This window comes from Chiloscyllium plagiosum, chromosome 20 (assembly GCF_004010195.1).
Source record: "Chiloscyllium plagiosum isolate BGI_BamShark_2017 chromosome 20, ASM401019v2, whole genome shotgun sequence".
NCBI classification, from domain to species: Eukaryota; Metazoa; Chordata; class Chondrichthyes; order Orectolobiformes; family Hemiscylliidae; genus Chiloscyllium; species Chiloscyllium plagiosum.
In genome coordinates this window covers 43,596,423-43,608,794 of record NC_057729.1, presented here as the reverse complement: position 1 = coordinate 43,608,794, position 12,372 = coordinate 43,596,423, and the positions used below count along the sequence as shown (strand labels likewise).

The 12,372-nt window shown below is 42.7% G+C and overlaps 1 protein-coding gene across 1 annotated transcript in view; it reads right to left on the bottom strand.

Moving 5' to 3' along the window:
- Window positions 1–12,372, bottom strand: part of lama5 (laminin, alpha 5) — a 300,746-nt gene that overhangs the window by 74,983 nt on the left and 213,391 nt on the right. The window contains exons 33-38 of the mRNA XM_043710073.1: window positions 11,216–11,345; window positions 8,232–8,443; window positions 5,495–5,699; window positions 3,723–3,867; window positions 2,011–2,151; window positions 739–891 (exon numbers count right to left, since the gene is read on the bottom strand). Coding sequence (XP_043566008.1) covers window positions 739–891; window positions 2,011–2,151; window positions 3,723–3,867; window positions 5,495–5,699; window positions 8,232–8,443; window positions 11,216–11,345 — 986 coding nt within the window. The remainder of the gene's footprint in view (window positions 1–738; window positions 892–2,010; window positions 2,152–3,722; window positions 3,868–5,494; window positions 5,700–8,231; window positions 8,444–11,215; window positions 11,346–12,372) is intronic.

Genomic DNA, 12,372 nt, shown 5'->3' with positions numbered 1-12,372 from the left:
GGACTCGAAAAGTTAACTCTGCTTTCTCTACACTGCTGTGTTTCTCCAGCAATTTCTGTCTTTGTTTCAAGCAAAAATATTTTTCAGCAACATCTTTATGGTAAACGAGGATGACAGTAGAACAGTTAACTATAGCTGTTCCACCTTTAAATTCACAACTGGACAGGGAGGGAAGATGGTGGATAGCTGGACTAGTAAATGAAAGACCCAGCTACTTCTCCGGAGACACAAACACAGAAATTGCTCCAGTTTTGGCTGCATCTGTGGAGAGAAAGCAGAGTTAGGTCATGTGACCCTTCAGAATAGAATTGATGCGTTTTTCCAGCAATTTCGGTTTTTGTTTCTGATTTCCAGCATCTGCAGTGTTTTGTTTTTTATTTGTTTAATGTTCTGGGAATGGTTCAAATCCCGGTGAAAATTGATTCCTTGAAAATGATTTAAATGCAATTAATTATATCGTGAGTCTGAGTAATGGTGATGACTGGCTATCATAAAAACCATCTGTTTCACTAATGCCTTTTAGCAAAGAGAATCTACTATCCTGAGTCCAGATCCACAGCAAATGGGATTGATTTTTAACTACCCTCGGAAATTTATCAATGAATCACTCCACGAGGGGAAAATTAACCATGCTGCCAATGCTACAATCAACTCACAAAAGAATAAAGATAGTGAACTGTGTCGGTGATCTGTAAAGGAGGACAGTAAGCTGGTGGAGGTGAATTTGTCTTATTGTACCTGGTCTCCAAGATAAGGAAGTGATGCCTGCCAGTACAGCTCCTGGGAGATATCGGCCACATCAGCTGTAACCTCTCTGTCCTCCGGATTGGGGGTTACCAGCAACTCTTGACGATCGCTACCCATCAACTTCCAGCCACTCATATGTTCAAACTGGAATCAAAAATGATGCAGGATGACCAAACTGAAAGCTTTTAAAACTGATTCTTCAGAAAAAGGCATGCATTCAGCAGTAGGAATGTTTCCTTTCAATTGTATTCCCTCAAGATGCGCAGGTTAGGTGGGTTGGCCATGCTAAATTGCCCATAACTTCCAGGGATGTGCAGGCTGGATGGATTAGTCATGGGAAATGCAGTGTTACAGGGATAGGGTGGTGGGGGGGGGGGGGGGGATGCTCTTTAGAGGGTCAGTGTGGACTCAATGGGCTGAATGGCCTGATTCCATGTTGTAGGGATTTTATGATTCCAAGATATTGTTGTGACGATAAATTGACTGATCAACTATTCCACTGTCACAAATCCTCATGGAGATAAGATTCAAGGATGGCGTGTGAATCTTCATTGCCGTCTGGTCTAGACTCTCCTGCAATGGCTGACAAATTTCACTCTTCTGTGATAGAGACAGCAACCTCAAAGGCAGCTTCAATCATAACCTTAGTGACAGAAGCAGCTGTGAGCCGGAGTATACAAACTTTAGGAAAAGACCCAGAAGGAGAACTTATATTTTTTAAAAATCACAGCAAGTTGTTTTGATTTCAAATGCAATGCCCGAAAGGCTGGTGGAAAATTAATTCGTAACCTTTGAACAAGAGCAAGGTACATTTACAGGGCAATGGTGAAAATAAAACAGCTGGCACAGGGAAGATGGGCCGAAGGACCTCATTCTTGTGTAAAATCAGAGGTCACTCAGAGTCTGAAAGCTGAAGTATGGAGGACAAATGTTATGAAGAGCACTTGGTGTTTGTTGGTTGTCATGGACATGCTGAGCCAAAGGGCCTGTTTCTATGTTCAGGACTCGATGGTCACCATAGACAAGATTGGCTGTGCTCTTTCATGAGCGCTAAATCGAAAAATGTATCCATGTCATTTTTAATGAAGATCATAACCAAGATTATGGTTTATACTTTACTTGCTACATTTTTCATTTTCTTTCAACATAGCCCGTCAGTGAGAAGGACCACATCTATAAAAGCAGGAACTCAGTTGAACGGTAGTGTCTACAATGGGGCTTTCTGAAGAGAGTGTGGCATTGTGATGGCAATGCACAACTTACCGCAGTTCTTCTCTTATCAGAGATCTGGCACCGGTCAGTAGCTCCGAAGCAGAAACAGCTGGTACAACCTTTAGGATTGGCTCGATCCAAGTAGAATGTTCCCAGGCGGCAGGTGTCGCATTGTGGGCCTTCCACATTTTCCTGAATAGAAAAGTGTGCACATCTTGTCACAACTTTTAATTAGAGAGTGACCTGTAACATTAATAAGATCAGGGCAGTCCCCCAGACACAAAGAGACCAGAGAGGAATTGCCCAGGTTTACTCCCCGCTGCTGGACTGGGCTTCAAATCAGGTTTCTCACCTCACCGGAGACAATTACACGTGGAATTTTTACATTGTCCATTTAAGTGTGGGAGGAGAACTATCAGGTAGTGATGAACACACCGCCCCACCCCTGAGAAAACTTATTCAATTGCCTAGCAGTTTATGAAGAGCTGGCCGATAGGTGTGGGCGAGCCTCTCAGCAAATCGTAGGCCTCAACACTGGTGACCTGGCACATCACAAGCTGCCAGCCAATTAGAAGCAGAGCTTCGGGAAACACCTGTTATCCTCTTCTTGGGCGTCATGAGGAGAATGCAATGGGGCCACACTATGGCGGGGGGGGGGGGGGGGGGAGTGGGGGAGGCTGAAGGCTAGGCCAGGGTGCGATTTTCAGAGGCCAACCTGTTGATCCCCATTTGACTACCCTCTGATTGGGACATTTAGAAATATACCCTCGCCTAACCCGACAGGCAGTTTGCCATGGTTTTCCAGTCAGGAACCCCCTTTCCCTCACAGCTTCAAAGTCAGGTGATGGAGCAAGATGGTGCATAGGCTATTAATTGACCACTTAGGGACCTGACTTGAAGATGGATCAAGGAGATCACCCATGGAACTTTTTGCCGAGGGCATAACTGGTTGGGTGGCAGGAAGTCATGGATACACGGTTCACCTCTCTGCATGACCATACTGAATCGTTGTATAAATAGTGAGCAGCAATTACACTTCTGAGTGGATCTGCCCTGGAAAATCATGTAAGCCTGATACTTTGCAGACGGCTCGCTGTTGCACATTGAAGCTAAATTAGTCAATGTATGTCTGCCCACTCACGGTTTGGATTCCCCAAAGTGTCGGGACTTCCTCCAGTAAGGCCTAGCCATTAGCTCTATCTGAATATACAATAGGGAAAAGCCAATGATTCCTGTCCACAGATTGTGAGTGGAGTAGTCAGGACACAGGAGTCAACAAACCAGAGTAGGGGGTAGCATTTTCCCATCTACATGGGTGTGCAATGGTCTCGGTGTCTAAATTTTACAAGGTGCTCTTGGGACCCTCACATTTTGGAAGCTTTTCCACATATCTTTAATTTTGCAGCTTGCAGAAGATTTATAGAAAAAGCAAATCCTGGAATTGGCTCCAGCCACAATAGATCCTGTATATAATCAGTCCCTGTAAAATATATCTGAAAAGTCCAATAAGCAGAATTTTTTTTTGTAGTTTTGGTGTCCTTTCATTCAATCTCAGAAAATTGACTATTTATTCATTAAAATTTACAATCTCTGTTAGGGCTGCCCATGACAGAGTGGCACAATATGAGATCTAACAGAATCAAAGAAGCAAGTTTAAAGTGGTTTAAAAGCATACCACTGTCTTTAAAAGTCACTTGCATTTCAATTTATCTGATGTAGCGTCATGCATTTACTTTGATTAGCTGCTTTTTGACAGCACTGACCTTGCAATGACATTGCCCGGTGACAGAGTCACAGATGCTGGCTTGGGTTCCAGCTTCATTACAGTTGCATGGCATACAGTCAGGGTAGTGGTAATATCCAGGAGCACAGCGATCACATCGACGTCCAGTTACATTAGGCTTGCACCTAAGTGGAGAATCAGTTGGGAATTAACAAGGACCCATAAGATGCGACTGATCTCAATGTTCTCAGCCACAACTCAGAAGTTACAGTTGCAAATAACAAAGTAAATCCTGAATTCAATTGAATTGAATTAGCTTTATTGTCACATGCATTCAAATGAGGCCAGTGAAAAGTTTACAAGTCTCCGTTTTCAGTGCCATTTTAATTACAAGGTACCTAGGTACAGATTCTTCAGTACAAGTTGTTAGGAAAAGAAACAGGTAAACAAAGAAACAAAAAGTCCAGTATTACAGATCGTAGGAATAAATTAGAAACAAAGAAATAAAAAGTTCAGAATGACGGTCCTTCCAACCCAGTCCACGCTGGCACCTAGCCTCCAGTCCAGACCTCCAATCTTGCACATAACTCTATTCAAAGAAAGCCAGAGTTGGAGATATGATGCCAGTGTATTGTCACTCTAGAGGGGGTTGCTGAGGGACACTGGTTAATTGAAAGGAAGAAAAATTGGGTGGGCTTTGTTAAGGGTGTGCAATCCTCACCATCGGACATCCATGACTTTGTGTCCAAGTAACAAGAATAAAAACTCCCCACAACAGCAGGAGACTGGCTGAAATGATAAGGTGCTTTTTATGTGTTGTGATGCTCACAGGGCTTAGGCGCACTTCCAGAACTTTTTGTGTTTTCTCCTGTGCATCTCATTTACAAAGCGTCTGCCGTTTCATTGATTATCGCTACGCGATTGAGGAGGATCTGAAACAGTGCATGGAGTTCTGCAACTCTTTTGTTTTGACTTTACAAATTCCAGGAACTGATGCTATCTCCCCAAAACTGGTGATAGAAAACCACACCAGTACATAAAAGTTCCAAAGCAAAACAGACACTGATTGCTTCATGCATCTTGACACTAACAGTCAAGAACGCCTTGCTTATAATCCTTTAATATTTGCTTGAGGGAGGTGCCTGCATCAAAATGTTTGACAGGTAGGCTGCACACAGGCATTGGAAGCTCTAGCTGGGGTTTCCTTGTATAAATCTGTTGGACTTAGCAAGGTCAACTGCTAGCTAGGGCCTAGATTTTTAGCAACAGAAATGGGCAGGTGAACAATGAGGTTATTGGTGGCTATGCTAGAAGTCCATTTTGTGGAACAGACCCACAGACATCCAACAAACAAAAAATCCTCAAAACTCCTCTAAAGTCACAAATTATTTCAAGTGTCACATTATCACCTTTGCCCGTCATCCACTTCCAGGATCACGGGAGAGGAGAGAGGTTATATTTTCCCTGTTATTTCCCTTTCAAATTGAGACTTGAATTAAAATGCAGGCACCAGGATGGCTTTTGTAGCTACTCCAAGTCATGTGAAGGTTATAGTAAAGCTCGCTCAAGATGCTCCTCCTTCTCACATACCTTGCTGCCAGAATTCACTACACCATGACTGTCCTGGCACTTGATAACGTCTGATCAACAGAGTAGATTAGTCAGGACTTAGACAAAACCATGGTGATAATGAAGTTGTCTTGGAATTTGGCATTAAACTGTTACATACCTGCCATTGCAAGGCATGGTGGGATAGTGTATCAAACATATCAGCAGGGAGCCCTGTGGAACACACTTAACCCATCACCTTACCTGCACTGTCCACTCTCACTGTTGCATCCAGGTCTGGTCCTATCTCGAATTCCTGAGTGTGAGCAGTTGCATTCTTCACAGCCGACCAGTGGGTGGCAGCCAAACGTCTGGGGCTCACAGACAATGCACTCCGGTTGAATGGTCCGTGGGGGGCAGATACAGTGACCTGTGACCTCTTCACACAAACGCTTGCCACAGTTACATGCTGGAGAAGTAACAGGAAAAAGAATTGGGAACGATGAAGCTTAGAGCATTTCACATACTTAGACCTATTCTCATGTTCAATTTTTAAATGTTCACTTTTTGCCTCTATCCCCTTTATAATCTGTGTGAACTGATCTCTCATTGGTGGGGTGGGGGTGGGGGGTGCATTATCTGAAGTCACGGCACTAGAAATGGAAGAAGAAATCTGGACCAATCTTGACATAATTGTAACTCATAGGAGGAGGCCATTCATCCGACCATCAATCTGTTGGCTTTTGACAGAACTTTTCAATTAGCCTACTTTGTGGCTTAGTCCACATTATCCTACACATTTGTTCACTTCAAGTATATGTTCAATTCTTTTATTAGATTGAATCTGCTTCCATCTCTCCCAGGTGGGCGTTCTGTTATCAGTGAAGCTCTATGGGTTAAACAGTTCATGCAAGGTGACACATGGAAATCCAAGAGAGCAACTATTGAGTCATTCAGATGCCCAGCACGGAAACAGACCCTTCGGTCTGACTCATCCATGCCGACCAGATATCCTAACCTAATCTAGTCCCACTTAGCCAATATCCCTCTTAACCCTTCCTATTCATATACCCATCCAGATGCCTTTTAAATGTTGTCATTGTACCAATCTCCACCACTTCCTCTAACAACTCATTCCATTCGCACACCACCCTCTGCGTGAAAAAGTTGCCACTTAGGTCCCTTTTAACTTTTACCCCTCCCACCCTAAACCTATGCCCTCCAGTTCTGGACTCCCCGACCCCAGGGAAAAGACTTTTTCTATTTACCCGATCCATGCCCCTCATGATTTTATAAACTGCTACAAGGTCACCCCTCAGCCTCCGACGCTCCAGGGAAAACAGCCCCAGCCTATTCGACCTCTCCATTCTTTGGATGGTCTGCTTTCCCTGGGGATCTCATGTCAAAATTATAGCAGAAGATGGGAAAAAGGCTTAAAGGGGCTGCTGCATTTGAATAGAGCCTTGGTGAAGCTATGCCTGGTGGACCACATCCAGCAGGGGTTCTGTAACAGTGAACACTGTGACAACCAGTGGGGTTACAAGATGAGCATTCAGGGTCATGGGTTGTGAGACAGCTATGGTGGTTGCGGAGCAGAGATTCAATTTGGCATTCCTGGAATTGACTCCGAAGTCCCTTTAATTTCTTTTGCCCGAGGGCATAACCTAATCCAATCTGTCCTGAGGTATGATCGCAAACACCAACAGAGTTTCCAAAATGGCAAGTATCTTAGCTTTTTTTTTAAATGTCTGCTCAAACCCACATTCTGCTGAGAAATCGGCCCCAAACCCATTCCCAAATTTCACTCTGGGGTCACACAAAACATAAAGCTTTATACTGGAGTTCACAATAGAAAAAAAACTTCTGGTGAACACGGGTGTACAGACTTTGCCTCGTTACCCAACAAGGGATAGATTAACTATGAAGGTGGGGGGTTAGAAATGAACATTTACTTGATGGATTCCTAGGAAATGCCCAATGATGGGAGGTTGAGTAAACCGGGTCAATATTCCCTGGAATGCTGAAAAATGAAGGAAATCTCATTGAAAAATATAAAATTTTTAAGGGGCTTGATGGGGTAAAAGCTGGGAGAATTCTTCTCCCTTACTGAAGAGTCTACAAATAGGTGTAACAGTCTTAAATGGTTGGCAATTTAGGACTCAGATGGGGAGATACTTCCTCACTCAAAGAGTTGGGAATCTTTGGAATTCCCTCATATAAAAACAGAAATCACTCGAGAAAATCAGCAGGGCAGGCAGCACATGGAGACTGATTCAGAGTTAATGTTTTGAGTCTAATAAAAGTATTCTTCAGAACAAGAGCAGTTATAATGGATTTGAAATGTTAACTCTGCTTCTCTCCACAAACGCTGTCAAACTTGCTGAGCTTCTCCGGTACTTTATGTTTCGACTTCAGATTGTCAGCATCTGCTTTTATTTGGAATTCTCTACTCCAGAGAATCATCGCTGCTCAGTCATTGAGTTGACTGTTGCATACTCAGGGAATTAAGGTGTCTGGCAAAGGTGGATGAGCAGTGATTTGATTGAATGGCAGAGCAGAATGGAAGATTTAAACAGCCTACTCCTGGTTCTACTTGCTATCTTCTTATAACCTTGGTCATTGCAAGCATCCAATGCTGGGGTTGGTGTATTCGCCTGAAGATTTGTATTGGGGTACACACTAGGGAGGGATAAGTTATTTGCTGCCTAAGTCTATGAAGTCAGACTAACTGAGATGAGGAATTCATCATGTGGAACACTACATCCCAGATCTCTTCCACACAACCGAAAAATAAACACCCCATTAGGTGGGAAAGAGCTTCTTCAAACATTTTTCGCTATGTATTCCCCCTCGGATAATATACCTTTAGATTTATTAAGTTAAAGGCATACTGAAGTTGTTCAAATCGCACAATCATTTCAGTTCTTGGTCTGAACATCCTATGCTCTGGTTTACTTAATTGAATCTCATTCTTTGTTTGTAATAAAAATCTGGTCCTTACGCCTGCAGTTAGGGAATCCATAGTAGCCAGTAGCACACCGGGAACAGTCACGGCCAATCACATTGGGTCGGCATTGGCACTGCCCTCCAAAGGGGTCACAGGATGAGCTGGTAGCGCCCACTTCATGGCACATGCAAGGCAGGGCACCATTGTTGTAGAATGCAGCGAGGGACACTGCAGAGTCTTTGCAGAACTTTGATGCCGTCGTGGGGCTGCAAGAAATTCAGACATTTACAATCAGGATTTTAAAAAAAATCTCCATCCATTCTGTGCTGACATTTCGCAGTTTGCACACTGTAAATTAGGTCCAACATGAGCTTTCATCTCTGCATCAAACACCAAATTCAATGTTCCTCCTGTTTGTATAAGCTAGACAGGTTCATAAATTGATTGTGTTGCAAGGAATTTATGTACTTTGGATAAAATACAGATGGTTTTGCTACAGAAAAAAAAACCTTAAACATAAAACCTCAGGAGCCCAAGAGGATTTCATACAAGAAAGCAATCAGAGTGGTACAGAATTCAGGAGAGAAACAGACTGAGAACTGGAAAATCAAGGCGAGAGAACGGTTGAAAAACCAGGGAGATCCAGTCTAAAGGATGAAGTAGCAAGTTGAGGAGGTACAGAGGGGGAAATCCAGAGGATTGGGATCAAAACGGTTATGAATCTTACTGGCAATTGAGGAACGCTGTTTGGGGAATGCTTCAGTGGTTATGGTACAGGACTGATAATCTGCATGCTTTGATTAATAACCCTGAAGCAGGAGTTCAAATACCATGATAGGAGATGTGCAATTTAGGTTTGGTTAATTAAATCATTCTGAAATAAAAGGCTTGAATTAATCATGGTGATTGAAAAATTTCTGGATGTTGCAATTGGTCCAGTAATGTCCCTTATGGAAGGGAATCTGCTACTCTTAATGTATGTGACTCATTCTTAACCAATCTTTGAAATCTTCTCAATGTAGTCAAAACAAAAAGTTTACCACCACCTTCTTTGTGGGCAATAATTGTTGGCCTGAACAATATTTTTCAAAAAGGTGCTGGGAAATAATAGGAGCCTTGAAGGAGGAGGCTAGCTGAAGGGCCATGGACATTCATTTGAAGGAAACTGCGAAGGTGGTATGTGGGTGAGATCTATAGGGAGTTGTTAGGTAACAATAACGGTCCTTTCTGAGTTTGCTCGATCAGGATGGAAAAAAGCTGTGGAAATCGGTGAAGGCAAATGAGCTGGAGGAATGTGACTTACTGAGGACAAGACATGGGTGGCAGACCAAGGCTGGAGTTTGGAAGATCAGCAGAAAATATTGGAGAGAGACAAGCTGTATCAGGGATGGACAGCACATAGATCTGGAAATGCAGCTCACACAAAAATCTGAGTTGGCACAATATTTGTTTTGGCCTCAGTGGGCAACTTGGAGAGAAATGTAGTTGAGAACAAGGATATGGAACTTCTGGCAGGAATTGACATATATTTGTAGAACGGCTTTGTAACATTGCTAAGTGCCTCATACATGAACTGGTTGGAAGGTGTCATGACTGCTGTTGTATGGGCACTTACTTTACATTCAGTTAGATTCCAAAATCAGAACAAGTAAAAGCCAGAAAATGCAGAGATTTGTTACAGCATAGGAGGTCAACTGACCCATTAAATTAATGCTGGCTCTCTTTGGAGCAATTCTATTCCCCTGTTCTACCTCTGGAGCCATGGAATTTTATTTACTTTTATCAGATAGAGGCTGTGGCATCATGGTAATGTTGCTGAATGAGTAATTCAGAGCCGCATGCTAATATTTTGGGGACATGGGGTTCAAATTCCCCCATGGCAGATGGCAAAATTTAAATGTGATAAAAATCTGGGAATTAAAAGTTCATCCAATGGTGACCATCTAACCATTATCAACTGTCGTAAAAACTCATCTGATTTAATGATGCCCTTTAAGGTAGGTAATCTGCCATCCTTATCTGGTCTGGCTTACATGTGACTTCGGACTCTTAACTCTGAAATGGCCTAGCAAGCCCCTCAATTGTTTTAAAGTGCGACAAAACCTAAACAAAAGAATAAATCCTGCACGGACCACTCTGGATTGACTCAGGCACGGGAAATTATAAAGTTAAACTGGACGACCCTGCAAAGTCCTCTTACCCATAGATCTCCTAATTTTGTCACATAGGGGCCCGTGACAAAATTAGGAGAACTACACCACAGATAGTCAAGCAAGACTCGTCATCCCAAAGATGCACTAGCCCCTATTGTATTCACTGAAATGGTGTGTACAAGGTTGGAGTCAATCCTCTGATGTAGAAGTAAGGCTGCTCCCATGTAAAGTAGGATTCAACACCAAAACAGAGAAAATAGGAGTAAGCCATTCGGCCTTTTGAGACTGCTCCATCATTCATTCTGACCATGGCTGATCATCCAACTCAATAGCTTGTTCCTGCTTTTCCCCCTTCTCCATTGATCCCTTTAACCCCAGCATTTTTGAGAAATTCACTCATCAGATGACAGCGTTGCTGACTAGGTCAGCATTTATTGCCCAGAGAGCAGTTAAAAGTCAACCACATTGCTATGGGTCTGGAGTCACATGTAGGCCAGACCAGGTTAGGATGGCAATTTCCTTCCTTAAAGAACATTAGTGAACTACATGGGCTTTTCCAACAATTGACATGTGATTCATGGTCATCATTAGACGCTTCATTCCAGATTTCATTGAATTTAAATTCTACCGTGTGCTGTGTTGGGATTCACACTTGGGTCCCCAGAAAATTACTTGAATCTCTGGATTCACAATCCAGCAATAACACCACTAGGCCATCGCCTCTCTCAGGGCTTTGCAAATGGGTTACTAAGACACATTTAAACAAATTATTGAAGGATAATATAAAGGATCTGAAGGAGATTCAGATTTGCAAATGAAAAGATGCTGAGGACCTTTTGCTCCACTTCTGCATGACAAGTAGCCAGTCTTGAAGCACAAACTTACTTGATATAGAAACTGTTTCCTCCACAAGTGCTGATGAAATCATAAGACTTGTCTAAAGGTTCTTCGACAAGGTAGTTTGAATTGTAACTAGCTTCTGGTATGATCAAAATGTAGTCCTGAAGGACAGAGATTTACAGATTTACCAATGGTTCAACTGTGTGCTCAGCACAGCTAAACAGTAGGAGTCATTAATTGTCAGGAGGCTGAAATTAGAGTTGTACAGTACGGTAAACAGACCCTGCAGTCCTACTCATCTATGCCAACCAGTTATCTCAAATTAATGTAGTCCCAATTGCTAGCATTTGGCCCATATACCTCTAAACCTTCCTATTCATATACTCATCCAGATGCCTTTTAAATGTCGTAACATACAAGCTTCCACCACTCCCTCTGGCAGCTCATTCCATACACGCACCACCCTCTGCATGAAAAAGTTACCCCTTAGATCAGTTTTAAATCTTTCCCCTTAAACCTATGCCCTCTGGCTTTGGACTCTGCTATCTGAGGTAAAAGACTTTGGTAATTCACTCTATCTAATTGCACAACTGTTTGACAGTCTCTTAATATTACTCTGGTGAAATTACTCGGGAAGAGGACAGAACTTAAAGTGCTGGAGGCTGGTTGAATGCAGGATTTACTGCTGGACTTTATCAAGACTCCACTCAACCCAGGAATGGATGCATGTTACACTTTGTCCTAGGAATACCCACTTACTCCACACATTTGGGACCTGAAGGTCAGAAGGTTCGGACATTGTTGAATGAGGTATAGTGACCTATTGGTAGATTAGATCAGATCAAAACATAAGCAGGACCCCATCAAGAGACAGAAAAAATTGTTTTGAGGTGAAGTTGTGCGGAATTTTCATTTTGAGGTAAAGTGCCACAAACAGACTTCTAATGGTCGATGGTCAATCTCTAGCTGACAATCAGGCACCAGTTTTTCCAGCAGATTAAGACCAGCATTTGACAAAATCCCATGGTGATATGGACACTGTCTAACTTCACAGGTCCTGCAAACCCTAGCTTGATCATCAACAGAAAGAACTAACTGATGTATTTGCAGTGTGGTTTCCAGGATTGTGACTTGTGGTCATTTGATTTTCACATTGAGTTCCAGTCATTCTCACAATTTCTTCCCAGAAACACGAGCAGGAA